Here is a 15,551-nt window from a genome sequence, read left to right on the forward strand (position 1 = left end):
GAAGGCCGCTCTGCAGCAACAGCTGGCTCACGTCCACGAGAGGAGGAGAGAGGAATGCAGGCATGGGAAAGTAAGGACGTCTGATTATTATAACACTTATATGTCTGGAAAACTACGGAAACCACATTTGTAAATTTTCAATAATTACTACTTCAAAACTATGTGAATCAAATAATTCATACCATGTTATATGTTCTCCTTTTACTGCCTGTGTCTCTTCTGGCCTGCAGCTCAGGTGTATCTCTTTTTACACCTGTCATCGCAGGTTTGTTCAGATAACAAATTAAGTTTTTCTGAAGGTTGAAAACTGCACAAAAACTGAACCATTTTAGAAAAAGGAACTCTGGATAGTAAAACACGTACAGCCTGACTGATATACTGGTTGGCTGATATCGGGCTGATATGGGCTGATCACAGATGTATCAGTATCTATGTGAATATATTTTCTGATGTGCAGACATGAAAACAGTACAGAAAACAATGCTTAAGGTGATCTAGACATGGTGTATTAAAGTATGACAATATATGTGGCCCTGATATCGGTACACAGTGAATTATAAAATCTATATCTGTATCAATTTCAAATATCTCTAATCCGTCAGGTTCTAAAAAAATAGTTAGAAGGGTTTCTGTAGCTCTGGAGGAGCTTTTGTCAGGTCTGAGGAAATAACCCAGATGATGTCATTGTGATGTCACCAGAGCTATCTAGATTTGGGAAGTTTAAATGTACAATTGTGACAGATGTCCCTGTTAACGAGACAGTGGGTAAACACAAAGATGCCACTTATCTTCATTATGGGAAATTTGAGCTGTTGAGCTTAACCCATAGTAGAAGTTTAAACCTGTTTTACACAGTTAGTTCAAGGCTGGATTATTACGCCTCGTCTTTAATATAAAAAGCACAGAGGCGGAAGGATGTGGCAAAGTCGTTCCGCCTCTGAGCTGGTATCGGAGGAAGTAACAGAGGCGAAACAGTGTCAGTGTACACGGCAAAGCCGGCAGGGCCAAAGAGCGCTCTGTATGCAGCTGTTTGTTTACACATCACATGCTTTGCTTCTGCAACACTTGAACGCTGTGTAAAAAACACACTAGGGCGGAATCGCAATGTAAAAACGGCTTTAAAGTCAGGTCATCTTCGCCTCTACTGCTTCGATTTGATGATTCATTTTAGATTTCTTGTCGGCCCCTAAACTTGATGAAAGTTCATTAAGTAAATCTCTCTGTCGGAGAGCTTTAATGGGTGAATCAAAAGACCGTGATGTGTTAGGCTAATCATTCATAAATTTGGGGAAAAGACTTGTAGTTCTCCTTAAAGTAGAGTAAAGCAGCGCTTGGCTGTAGTTGCCTTTGGTTAAAGTGGTTTCCAACTCTGCCCAGGACTCACAGTGATGTTTGTTTTCTACCCCACCAGCTGGTTAATCACAGTCACCTGCCAGGTGTAAATCACTTCCAGACTGTATGGTTAGATCAGAGAGGCGTGTGGCCCCGAGTCCTGGAACAACAGTATGGAGAACCTGTGGGTGCTGCGTTTGTGGCGGCGCTGCGGAGGGGGGCCTCTAATTGGCTGACGGTGCCCGTGGTGTTGGCTCAGCTTTATTGCTTTAATCATGGCTGCAGCATGTTGCTGCCAGGAAAACTGTGGATGCAGTTTTGACCCTTGTGATTGCTTTGTTGCTTGTTTGTAGGAGTTGTGCCAGATTATATTTCCCCCCCAAAAGGTACGCAGAATATCCTTAATGGAACCCAGACAGTAGGACTCTAAGATGGAAACCTTAAACCGCCACCCCCCTCCTCCTTTTCCCCGACCACAACCTACGGCATTGTGGCTTAATTGGCCTCCATTTCGCTGCAGCTTCAACAACACTACTTATTGCTCTTTCCCCCTCCTCTCTCTCTCTCTGGCTCTGTTGATACTTTTGATAGGACATCGGTCGAGTCGTATTGGCATCACGGTCACCCATGAAGAGGGGTCTCTATGTTCTAGACCTAAAGGATCTGTGTGCCCTTGACTCCAGCACTGAAAACAGAGCGCAGGTCAGCCATTCACCGTGGCTCGATGGTTATCATGAATGGAACATTGTACCTACGAGAGACAAGAGCCTCCTAAATCCCCGGGTCACTCCCACTTTGGAGCGGTGAAGGGAGAGTGGGGGTCAGGTCGGGGGAGGGAGGAGGGGGGGGTTGTTTCAGAGAAATGTTGAATAAAGATAATTTAGAAAATGGGCTCCAGCACAGTGCTGCCTCTGTATCCCCCTGTTCCCCTCCACACACACTCAACTCCCCGAGGCTGCTCTGCTCGTGTTTGTTTTGATTTGGCTCCCAGAATCGGGGTGAGTTGGGTTGGGAGGGGGGGGTTATGTTGGAGGACTTTAAGACGCATGGCAATGGTTAAGACGGATTGGACGGGAGACAATCTAACTAAACTGGAGGGAGTCATGCTATACTGTAGCTGTAGGCCTCTTGTGTTTCTCTATCTGCCTGTTTTTATGACACAAGAGACAGTTGGACGGGATCAAGGATTCCTGTGGTTAGTGAAAAATCAGGAGAAGCTGTGCAGACGTTCTCCTCAGGCGAGGAGATGTTGAAATCTGCCACCTGTAGCTCCAGTAACAAAGCTGTAATCACCGATCACATGTCAGTCTGCTTTGTCACGCAAGGATGGGGACATCCTGACAAACACGGGTCCTGGAAACATGTCTCTTTTTAAACAAAGGATGTTGGCAATAGTTGATTGTGGGCAAAAGTGTGCAACACCTCGACCTGATCAGTGTCCATCTGTTAAACTAACTACGCCTAGTAACAGTTGTGGCTTTGTTTTTCTGCAAAAGATGAATGCAGGTTTCACCCCATCTCCTCCTGGTCCTGGAGAACGGTTAGATTGTTGTTTGTTAATGTGCTTTTCTGGACTTTGGTATCTTTCTGGATGTGCCTTCAAGTTAAATTTGCAGAACAAGTGTACATCTCATGTCTAGCTGAATGTTTACCACAATTTAAGTACTATGTGTAAATACCTCAGCAAGTGTAGGAGAAGCCTCAAATGGTTGCCTGCTCTGAAGCCGTTAGAGTCGTTTTCCTTGACCTTCTCCCTGCCGTCCTCCTCTAAATATTATGCTGTTTTTAGTGCAACTTGAGTTTAAAGTTCAGTCAGAATCGTGATGTGTCTTTTAGCTCCGTTGAGGATGTACTGTGCAGCGGCTAGACACTTAAAATTCCTCTCCAGGTATCGGTTACACTGACCTAATCCCTTAAATATTACACAGTGAAACAAAGCCACATGCAGGGCTTACTTTGGAGCGACTTGGCTGAGTGAATGAAGTTTTCAAACTTTAACCATTTTTTGCTTTGAGATACTTTCTAGAGCTTTTTTTTTAAGATTATTTGTTTGGAAATTCGCCTTTATTGTATAGGACAGCTGAAAAGAAGCAGGTAATGTGGGGAGTAGAGCGTGGGGGAAGACATGCACCAAATGGATCGGCAGACCGGGAGTCGAACTTGCAATCAGTGCGTCGAGGACTGTAGCCTCTAGACATTGGGCGCCTGCTCTACTAACTAAGCTAAACCAGCGGCCCCAGCAGCTTTTTTTTAAAGTAAATCTATCATAGCAAGTTATCTAAAAGTCTTCTAAAAGTTGTAGGACTAATCATCTTACAAATTGATATCACTGCATTTGTAAGATTTGTGGTTAAATGCAGCTGTAAAGATCATGCACCACCTACCCATCCTTTGTTTTTATTTTTATTTATTACTGCATCCTTTTTTGTTAATATATTTCATTCTATTATATTTCCCTTATATCTAATATTAACTATTTTAATTGGAGCCTCCCAGCATAAGAACTTCACACACTTGTACTTGTATAACCGGAATGACAATAAACGTCTTGAATCTTGAACCTAGTGCACCTACTTCCCAAGCACCGCTGAAGCACACACCTCCTTCAACGTAACATTAAACACACTCATAGGTTCATGGAAGATCACCTGCACCAAACAGAGACAGAGACAGGGACAGGGACAGAAACAGGACAAGTAACAGTGACATGCGGACAAATCACATCATCACACAGCTTTAGCTCATAAACATTTTATTATAAAACCCGCCCTCCCACACTGAGGACACTGCTCTCCACTGTTTACTGCTATGTTTCCAAAATGATGAGATGAAAAATTGCAAACTCTAAATCACGTCAGCTTTTGTGGACAAAATCTGAGCTACATTCTGGTGCTTTAACTGCATGTACGTGACAGTGGGCAGACGCTGGCTTATCTTACTGCATATTCTGCACTTGTAAATATTTATATACACATTCTTCATGTTCTAGCTTCATAATTTAACATTCAGCATTATTTTCAACAAAACACACAGATTAGTTTTGACACAATTTCAAGTGGCAGAGACACAAATTGGCATCTTCATTACAAGTGAGCGATACTAACGACAACATTGTACTTTTCCCTTTTAGCTTAACAGCTTAATGAGGACAGAGGGGAGGAGGAAGCGAGACTGAGAGACTGCTGGGTTGAATACGAGGACCTTCAGACAGGTAGCATTAGCCCTGTTAGCTGCTGTACAAAGCAGCTAAATGTTCAACTAAAAATATGAATGGGATGCATTTTTAATATGTATTTTTGCACTTCTTTACAAAGCACATACTGACAATCGTGCATGTTAAAAGCCCTCTACAGGTAGCCTAATACGCCTCTTATTTAGTTTGCAACTCTCATGCAGTTTAAACACAAAATAAGTGACATACATTCAACCAATGTGGAACCATTCATGCCAGACAACTGCTCACAAGCGAATACTAATGTGTTGTTACTTTAGTGCTGCAATAAGACTGGGAATGACCTGTTGATCGTCCCTGCAACCTTAAATATCCACTTAGTTTGTTTGATGAGGTCATAATAATGTATTGCAACAACTTCCTTTCAAATCATACTGGGTTTTTTTTATATTGAAAAAGCAGGTTAACCCTTTGCGTAAATAAAAGCCAGCAGTGTCAGACCAAGTAGTCCTCTCATCCTGCTCAGTGTAGTGGACAAACTCCAGGCTTGTTATGCTGACCCGTTCACACCAGCAACACTCAGCGTTTCCTGGCCTGTTGCTTGAGTGTGAAAGCAGTAATAAAGACAGGGGTCTTTTAAAGGCGTGAAAGGGGGCTGGCAGTAGAGAGGAAGAAGAAGAAGTAGGGGTGGTGGTGGTGGGGGGGTGTCTCAGGAAAAGTTCAATAAAACAATCTCACATGGGGGAGGGGCCGCAGACAGAGTGCTGGAGAGGCGCTTCAGTTGATTTCAGTACTTGATCCCACACCCTGGCCTGTCCTTTGACTGTGCCCACAAATATTTGAAGTGTGGTCGCTGCAACAATGCTGAGGCCCCTGAAATGGAGAGCAGAGCAAACAGAGACTGGATGGGTCCAATGTTTGTCCAAGGTCTTAATAAGGCCACACTCCAAGTACCATTGAATCCAAACCAAACAAACAGGAGCGTGTTACAGGCACACAAGATGGCAACAGAGTCTGGTGTGGTTCACTTCCTCTCATAATCACATCAAAGTGTTAGGGCCATTTAAGACAACATGCGTTCCTTCGTCTTTGCAGATGAATTGATGCACATTTTAATGCTGTGCGCAGCCTACACAAATCACTGCTGTGCTCACCCTCGCTGCAAAAAAAATGGGATGACAGGACGGCCTGTGGTTTCCCTTATCCAGCAGTTTGAGTCCTGAGCCAGCAGCACATACTGTGGTGAAGTGTCTTTGATTAAGTCACTTGTTCGATACCAACTCCAAGGAACAGAAATCTGTTCAAACTTCCATCTATAGATCCAACAAGTGTTTTAAGAACCAATCACAAGTATGATATCCATGCTAGGGGAAGAAACAGCAGGGTCATGCAGCTAGGTGACCCCTGCGAGGCAGAGGAATGGTCAGTAAACACCTCCTCAGTCTTAGGGTCATAGTATTCATCTTCATATATGTCATCCACGTCAGGCTGGTCTGAAATTACTGTGTGGTCTCCTATGGAGCAAAGTTTGCTCATGTTCTCCTTGACCACTTCACAGAAAGGCCTCTCCACCCCATCACAAACACAGCGGTTCAGCAGCATGCCGTTCGGGATGAAAAGCATCTGCTGGATGGTGGCTTTGCACTTGGAGGAGCACTTCCTGCCGTTAAACAGCTGTCCGCAGTATGACAAGTAGGCCGTGAGGGAGGTGTGGCAGCTGCTGTCCTCCTCGCAGCGCTGCCGGGCCTCCATGCAGCCGATCCCCCCGGCGTCGCTCGGGTGCCTGCGCGGGAGGCAGGGCTCTATGGCTCGCTTGGCGCTCAGGCACTCCAGGTCCTGTGCGCAGTCGCAGGTCTCCAGGTCCGGCCCGCTGCGCGTGTGATTCAGCCGTATGAGCGCGTTGATGCAGTGGCTGGGGCACTGCCTCCTCGTCCCTCTGATGTTACCTTCACAAGCTGCTAAGTATTGACCGTATGCAAGGTCGCACTCGGGCTCTTCATGGCACCGGAGGAGCGCCTGCCAGCAGATTAGCTGGGCATCTAAGGCCACCAGCACCCATGGGAGAAGTGCCAGGGCGCTGCACCAACATTTCATGCTTGGATGGAGTTCTAGTTCGGTGACGTGCACTTTCTCCACCAGCACATTCGGATCAGGACAATTTACACATTGAATCTCACAGACTGGACTTCACACGTAGCCTATTCCATTCATGCGTCTTTGTCGAAGAAAACTTGGTCCTTGTGAAAGAATCCACAAACTTCCACGCAAGTTGTCTTTTCCTCCTCCTGGAGAGTTTTACAACAGGATCTGACTCAGGGAAATCTCCACGCGTGGCTGCAAGAAAAGAGAACCAGCGCAGGAACAGTTATTCCGGGAAGCATGTCCGTTCAAAAGTGGGGAATTATACTCCAAACTTTAGCCTGAGTGAGCTTCATGCCACCGCTGCAGATCTGAGGTAGACACCGAAACGCGCCGCAGGGCTATCCAAAGTTAACGCGCACTCTAACCACAGTTATCGTCCACAACTCAGTTTGTACACTTGAACTCATCTTACTTCCCATTGTAAGCTTCGACTCCTCTTCCCAGCTTTACAACTTTCAACCTCCATGCACAAATTCCGCTGTTTTCTTGTTTTATTTGTCGGATGAGGTTTGTATCTGTCGCATTCTGTCCCGCTATGTGCGTCTTTGTCCCTCTTCTTGCTGTTACGCTTCACGGTCCGCCGAGCATTTCCCCACAACACCCCTCCTCCTGTCGAAAAAAAGAAAGAAAAGTTTTCCTTCCCCCCTCTCTCGCTCTCTCATTTACAACCCTGGCCACCGATTGGTCGTCATTGAGGAGTCAGCCGTGGGACCCATTTCCAGGCCTGCAGCAGCTCAGCTCAGCTCTGCGCACAAATCCTCTCAGTACATGACGAGATAGTCTGGATGAAAATGTTTATGATTTCCCTTGCATGAAGCCCAGGGTCTGTGTGGTCCCCTCTTTCTGTGGTAGAAAAAACACAAGTGGAAGAGGGGGAGGTATGCATGGGTAGGGGGCTTGCAAAACGCATTCCTTTGCAAGAAGCTCACATCTGCAACTTCACTGCTCCAATTTTGAGCGCAGACAAACAAATCTGTTCCTTTTTAGCCTCAGACAGAGAAGGGGAAACCTCTGAGATAACTGGCTGCTCGTTGAGGATTTCACTTAAAGGTTCTCGCTAATTGTCGCCCTTTCCCCCTCTCCCCGTCCTGCCTCTCATTCTGCAGAGTTTGTAAGCCCCGATTGATAGAGGAGAAAGGGAGAGAATAGTATTTTCTGGCCCGTTTCACCCCAATTGTGTCAGATTGGCCATGCAGTGGCCCCGTGTCTTTCCAGGCCGCAGATTGTCCACGCACTGCGGCCTATCAATAGAGAGGGGGCTCAGCATCAATATATTTTACAGCCATCCTCTTTCACACCACACTCGAAAACTACCAATAGGCCAGGCTTCTCTGCCATTCACATGGTAACTAACTTGATGTTTTTTTCTGCAAAGCAGCTTCAGGTCTGCCCCCTGTGAGAGGCTGTGCCACTTTAGCACCAGCTCCATGAAACCAGATGGATGCCTGACCTGAGATCTGTTAGAGAGACTACAATATGGCCGATATCTGCTGGTAAAACTACAGTATGTAAAGCATGCACAGAGTTAGCATTAGACCTACAAGTGTGAGGCTCTTTGTACTGTATGGACACTGGGAGGGCAAAATAACAGAAACACCAGCAAATGTAATGCAGTCAAATTAGGGCTGTGTGGTGGGAATGAGGGGTACTATATGTTTCAGTTTATTGCAATACCTTGAGCAAGAGAATAAAGCTCAGTCTATTTATCTAAGTTGTAGAAACGATTACACAGTCATATAAAATCTGAGTAAAAAAGCTTACTTAATATTCAGTCAGCCCTTTCTGATCTGCATTTCTAATTACTACAGCCCCTGTAGTTTTGTACGATCTGGGCTGAGGAATAAACATTTTACTATATCCGTTTTTAAAAAAAGTCGGACCTTTGCATGTAAACTATTAAAAATGTAACATTTCTGAGTATTGATACGGTATCATAAAACACATTATACAACAGTTAGTCCCAACCAAGTAATCTGATTGGACAAGAGGCATTCCATGAGTGTTGAGAACAACATCACTGGGACTTACACTCTGTGTATCACTCTGCCTCAGCCAGGTGTTCTGAATACCACCCTTTACATTAACGTAACCCCGCCAGCAGTTTCAGGCATTAAAAATAACTATATAGAAATAAACAATCATGTCGCTGATGGTCTGGTTTGCTCTTGTAGGTCATATAGATTTATCAGAATTTAATTTGTTTCATAACCAGTGAAAAACTCCTCACAGGAGCTTTAAAGTCCCTGTATCAGCCTCTATCTGCTGCCTCCCTCCTGGCTGCTTCTGTAGCTGTGAGTGCGTTTCTGTCTCCACCTGGTGTTCCGAATGCTGCACATGTAACACTGCTGAAACAAAATGCACAGTGGCAGCACTGTGCAAAAATCACACAACACAGAAAAAGAGTTAGTTTTCCTAAAAATGAGTTTATTGCAGTTACAACTGAAAAACCACTGAAATACTCTCAGAGACAGAATGATGGAGAGACTGTGAAACAAAAGCAGTCACAGAACAAGAAGAAACTGCGTGTCATGGCAGCCGTGTCCTGACAAAAGAGCTCCACAGGATGACAACACAAAAAAATACATCAGTTTATTAATATTATAATTATTATTATTGAGTGATTGTTATTCAAGTCTCACACACTCATACATAGCAAACAGGTTACATTATGGCTTCTGTTCCACCTATTGATATTGTCTTATGATCGAACATGACAGGTTGTTGTACCTCTATTATAAAAGAGCTTATTGCAACTTTTCCTCTGCGATATATAATATTGAAACGGTTTAACAATACACGTCATCTATCACATGACAATAACCACTGGACTGCAATATCTAGCTGTTGCCTCAGTGTTTGTTCAGCAGTAGTTTGGCACACAAAACAAGGACATCAGCACTCACTCTGTCTGTTCCCCCACATTTCCTCTGAAATAAAACGTGAAGACTTACAGTAAAGATGGGTTTTGGCAGTAGAACTATAGCAGGATTTAAAATGAGGACGGATATGAGATCAAAGCTGACGTCACCCTCGGCACCACTGCTACATAAAATCAAACACTGGCAAAATGTAGCGTATATGGATTCAACACAACATCAACAACACCCCCCCTCTTCATCGCTTCACTTCTGCTCGGCTGGAGAACAACACGGACGGAGCACTGCGTTAAGCACTGAGCCCACAGTGACTGTGTGCTGTGCGACACCACCACCAGCACCCTCAGCCACAGAACGAGTTTTATTTTTCACAAAGACACCACTAGACATCACATCAGCTAAACGACACGAATCCACCAGCACGAAACGGCACCACTGAGACGCAGGGATCGATGAGATGAAGGACGGGTCAAAGGTCATGTGATGGCCGACGACACTTCTGATGAAAACAGATCGCAGGACGAGCCGCTGTTGACGTTATAGGCAAACAGCAGGAACATTTACATCCTATACAACATAAATATTAGTATGTGGATTTATACTCGTGTAGTATTTGTGCCATTTTCTTTATGTACGTTTTCAACAAATGGCTTTGGCCTCTAAACACATTTACAATTCTCTCATCTGAGCAGCTTTAAGGGTATTTTGTTACATCTAGATGCAGCACAGACACAGATTTGCTTCAGAAGTATCATTATAGATATTGATGCGAAGTTAAATTTGGGAGCACAGTTATTGTACACACTTAACTGTGAATTTTTACAACATACAAAATGCGGCAAATCTATCCTTACTTTACGTAAGACATCGTTCCTGCCTGCTCGCACATTATTTGTTGCTTTTACTAAACTTGAAAGTAAGAAATCTCCTGTAAAACCGAACCAAAATCAAGGCCAGTGTTTGTGTAAAGTAGCTTACTGATGTTTGAGATCCAGAGAAGACAAACAAGGCACGCTGAAGTATGGAAACAGCTAAATAAAAAAGCCTTTTGAATGATATGTCTAGGAGAGATTCAAACTAAGTAATGCAGCACACAGGACGTGTTCATCAGGGCACCAGGTGGCTAACATCAGTAAGCTACTTCTGACAAAAATCTGCCTCTTAATCAATATTGCACTCTTCTAAGATGTTGTGCTTATTTACGTCAAATTCAAACAACCTCAAAAACAAACTCCTTTGTTTTCCAATTCCACAGATTCCACATACGGCCTCCTCACGTGAGCCGGCGTCACCCTTCTGTTTATCTGCATGTGTGTGTGTTTACATTGCGCCCAAACAGCTGATCTCAGTGATCCACTCTGGTTAAATGTGCATGTGTTCATTAGTGAAATCATCTGCTGTGTGTTTGGATGCAATGAAAAGCTGCACAAACACACACCTGAGGCCTCTGCTGCAGAATCATACTGTGTTATCACCGGTCACGCGAGGTACGGAGAGAGCGAGGGATGCTAGGGAAAGAGGGATTCAACAGAGGAATATTTCTTAGAGGAGGAGTCGCTCTGAAGGCGGAGATAATCTCACTGGTTGTATCTCAGTAGGAGGAGCCAAAAAACGACATTTTTTGAGAGTGCAAGTGAGCTAATTTCAGTAAAAATATATGAATGACATTCATGATTTTTAGGATATCCGAAGATCAACAGGAAGGCTAACTTAACTAGCTCACCTGGATGAAACTATGGCTCTTGTTTCCAGTTAGTAAGGAGCTCTAGATTTCATAAAATCAGCTTCCTCGTCTTTTATTTGTTTTTCTGCAGGGCCTGTGTCTAACTTTGCACGGCTACAAAAACTGTCATTATGCGGCTCTGCCAACTGACATTCCACCCCAGCAGTGCGAATATTTCCACCTCCAGAGCGGCTCTGCCTTTGAAAAATATTTGTACAAGTAAAACTCTACTCTTCCGGGACTTAGAACCAGCCCGATCACATGAGACTGCAATTCTCCGTCTGCTTTTTGAGGTCTTCCAGTGTGGCCTGCGCTTTGTCTTTCAGCTGGTCGATGTCCACATTCTGGATGTTGGACAGCTGACCCAGCACAGACTGCTTGTGCGTCTCCTCCTGGTTGTCCTCCGCGATCATCTTGGCCAGCTCTGTGGGCAACACCACGTCATCCCCCGCCTGCTGGATCTGGGTCTCATCCAGCTCATTCTGATGCAGGCACGTCCACGTAGACACACCCAACATGACAGGAGAGAGATGGACGACAAACTTAGACCAAAAGCCTTTCACAGAAATATGATGCTCGGCTGTAGGCCTGTGTGGATTTTACAAAGGCAGTAATCTTGTTTCAGACATCCTTTCTGTTTTTACATCTTTACAAAAGCAGAGCTGGATTAGATTACCTTTGGTAGTCTGTACTTATCCCGGAAATGACTTCTGACTGTGGCTCGCTCAGCTTTCTTCTGGGCAAAATTGGCTTCTCGTTCTTGTCTGCAAGAAAGGAGGAAACATTTTCTCAGTGTCACTGAACATGTAAATTCATACCAACTCTGTTTAAACAAAACCCAGCAAGGATTTTGTCACTTGCAGTTGGATCTCTGCTTTAATAGCATCAATTCTACCTTAGAGGCCTTTGAGCTTTGCATTACCTCCTCTTTATGCTAACTGCACAGTGTGGAGCCAGCAGAAGGTGGAGCAGCAGCAGAGATGCCGTGGGGGGAAAAAGCAAGAAAGGATGCTCTGCTTATGTTTAGCAGCCCCACATGCAGCTTCCTGTCAGTCTTCCGCTCCTCTGTGGTATGTTTTTTCCTCTTGGGATGTGGACTACTCGAGGAAACCTACTAACTGCAGGCTCACTACCACTCCCCCACTTTCACAGCTGTCAACCCGTCATAAATATCCTGGATTTACCTCAATTTAGCCGTGCAGTATTGCAGGCTGCCTCTCTAGCTGCACTTAAATGCCTGAATTTTAGAGTGTTTCCATCTTTTAAGGCGGAAAACCTTCAAAACAGCAGTGTCTCTGCAAAATGCACAGTTTAAGGCAAACCATCTAATAACTCGATGGCAGATATTTATGCAGGCCTTTTGTCATTTGCCTCTTGAAACTCGCTCTTGTAAACAATCCAATACAGTATGTGAGGCCTCCAGCAGAGGGCAGGCATCAGGCTGCTGGCTGTGCTCCTTCCACTCAACATCACCGAAGTATTTATGGCTTCCGTCTTGATCATAATTGCCCCTCGTAAATTGCTAAATTTGCTGAAGTGCCTCTAACATCATGAGTCAACAACATGACTGAATGCTTTACAAACTAAAGGCCGCATTTCATTGGAGGCAGTGAAATACAGTCAGGTGCTTAAAACTAAATCAGCGCCCTGGATGATGCTCTTTAAAGCTGCAGTGGCAGGGGTTGGATTGTGCACCCAGAAGGATCAAATCAGCAGCAGAATGTAAAGGCGGAGGGACACCGGAGGACCACGGGCGTGCTTTACAAAGAGCTTGCACCCAATGTGTCAGAGGAAGGTCGTTCTATCCTGAGACGCAGCGTTCAGGGTGCTGTCCGTGCGAGCCGGAGTTCACTTTACATTAACATGAGCGGACCAGACACCAAATGGCACACAGGCCCGTGCGGCGCTCACTTGCAGCCAATGAGCAGAGCTGTGTGTCTTCCCCTCTCAAGGGCATCAGATGACCAGGGTTGTCACTGTGGCCCGGGTGCTGAGGGTGATAAAATGTCTACATGTGACATGTCAGGGAGAGAGACCCAGCCCCCCTCTCAACCTTATTCTGCTTTAATCTGAGCAGTACAGCCTTCTCGGTGATCTATGCTCATGTTTAGCACCTGTGACTAATAACTCACTTCCACTGAAGGTCACATAATGTAGGCAGAGCGCCGAGCATCTCACCATACCTCCTGTAGAGCTCGGTGCGCTGAGCAGATTGTTATTAATTCCGAAATTAGGACTTCACTTCCCACTCTGTCTGCTCAAATGACACTGCTTGTCGTCAAAGTGTTCCTCAGACGTGTTTGTGTGGATTGCAATGATGAGGATAATACATGCATCTCCCATCAAAGAGCATCCACTGCTGCGTTGGATGCCCACAGTTTGTGCAACCACTGAAATCTACAATCAAAACCATCTCTCTGTAAATCTCAAGTCTTCCTGCTACATTGTTAATCCATGCTAATGTATTCTCTGACCGGAGTAGTGACTATCTGATATGGGAAGTGGAGTCCTGCTCTGAGGGAAACATCACACTAATCACTAGTGAGTTTCTGTCTGCTGGCTGAACTCTGAGTTCCAAATGACCTTGCTGCTACCTTATATTGTCCTCCAGTGAGCCACTGGAGGACAATATAATAGATCACATCTCGCACATGTAAATGAGCACAGATTCACATTTACAGGATTCACTTTGGCAGCTAAGGCAAAGACGAAGATGTAGATGATAGAAGCATGCTTGATTAAATAATGAAAAGAACACACATTGACTGTCATTATACAAAAAGACATATAATAGAGGCCATACCACACCAAACTCTCCTAATCCACTTTTTCAGACTGCAGTTTATATTTAATGTAATTTTAACGCACAATTGAGTTGTAACTTATGAGTGAATGATCAAAGTGTAGGACAGAATATGCCCAAATAAATTATAGATAATATAATGTAATATCACGTGCGACGGAGTGCTTCTACTCTTGTATATTGGTTTATATTGTTGGTTGTTTTCCGTATTCAAATATCCAAACGGAGGTCTCGATTTACCCACTTTATTTACCACTCAGTCTGACTCATTACTCCGTCGCACGCACACCAAGAGACACATGTTTCGCCCCGGGCACAATCCCGATAGATATTTCCGTGCAAGAACGATTCCAGGAATCCCAAATTAAAATCGGTGCTACACAATTTGCCGAGAGACGGAGAGCTCCCTGGGCGAGAGCAGCAGCTGTGTCAGGAGCGCTCGTGTTATTGCACTGATGCGTAAAAAAGCGCGCGGCGCACTGGGAGCGCTCTGCTGTTTACACACGAAAACGCGCTGTTTAACTATGCTCCCATGCTTCCGCTGCTCTCCAAACGCACACTGTAGGTTTTAATGCAACTTTACAATCACAACCTTCAATCATTGCCTTACTTTTCCTCCTCTAACTGTTGCTGATACTGTTCGAATTCCTCTTGAGTCATCCCCTGCGCCGCCGCGTCTGATTTCTCTCCTTCAGGTTTCTCCTCCGTCAGTCCGCCTGTCAGATTCTTCAGCTGTCCTCCCACCATGTGCTTCACCATGAAAGACATGGCTGCGCCTCGGAGAGTCCTCTACTTGATCGGAGAAGAAGTTGAAGGCGCTCTTTGGTGCGCTCTTTGATAGAGCGGTGACGGCGGATAAATATCCGTCAAGTGACGCTTAAAACAAACGTCTGGAAGTGTTACACAAGAGCATGTAACTTTCAAACGCTCGGTGCGTGAAGTCAAATATAAAAAAAAAGGTCGGAATAATTCCAGCGGCGCGTCGGAAGCTGGCAGTTTCAGCACCACTGGCCCTGGACAGCTCCGCGCCGTGAAGGATGGAGAGGAGCTGCTCAGTTATGAGTCAACAAGTTTGGCGCTGAACTCTACCAATCCTGTGACTCCGTCCGCAGCCACCACTCCCTCCGCCCAATCCCAGGCACCGCCGGACTGGGTGTGCGCTTGGATGGCGCACGTCGGCAGCGTGGGCTGCTCCCGTGATTCGCCGTCTGATTATAACTCACGATGGAGTCAGGCAGGACTCCGGGAGGGACAAACAACACGTGACGAGCCTCAGTATCTCCTGGCGCTTTTGGTGCCTCTGTCTCTCTCAGGGTCATCTGCGCGCTGGAGCTGAACTTACAGTGTGTACACACAGAGAGCCTCCTAATTGCAAATTAGTCAAATGGCTGTCTGTTAACCCACGGCGCGAGATCGGTTTATTGACTTAATCACTTAGAAGTGATGAGTTGCTGTCTTCTCTAGTAGGGTTGGTATGATAGTCCAGATGAAGCTCTTTTAAAA

At 45.2% G+C, this 15,551-nt stretch overlaps 2 protein-coding genes across 2 annotated transcripts; both read right to left on the minus strand.

The window, feature by feature from the left end:
- Positions 1–5,848: 5,848 nt before the first annotated feature.
- Positions 5,849–6,598, minus strand: LOC138589010 (growth arrest-specific protein 1). The gene has a single exon (XM_069659318.1). It carries the CDS (start codon positions 6,596–6,598, stop codon positions 5,849–5,851), a length of 750 nt encoding a protein of 249 aa, XP_069515419.1.
- Positions 6,599–9,064: 2,466 nt separating this feature from the next.
- Positions 9,065–15,141, minus strand: cplx3b (complexin 3b). Its single transcript, XM_069664152.1, has 3 exons — positions 14,659–15,141; positions 11,922–12,009; positions 9,065–11,727 (listed from the first exon to the last, which is right to left on the minus strand). Exons 1-3 carry the CDS (start codon positions 14,814–14,816, stop codon positions 11,503–11,505), a joined length of 471 nt encoding a protein of 156 aa, XP_069520253.1. The 5' UTR covers positions 14,817–15,141; the 3' UTR covers positions 9,065–11,502.
- Positions 15,142–15,551: the final 410 nt, after the last annotated feature.

This window comes from Semicossyphus pulcher, unplaced genomic scaffold, assembly GCF_022749685.1.
Source record: "Semicossyphus pulcher isolate SPU_LCO1_2020_fin unplaced genomic scaffold, fSemPul1.0.p SCAF_1, whole genome shotgun sequence".
NCBI lineage: Eukaryota > Metazoa > Chordata > Actinopteri > Labriformes > Labridae > Semicossyphus > Semicossyphus pulcher.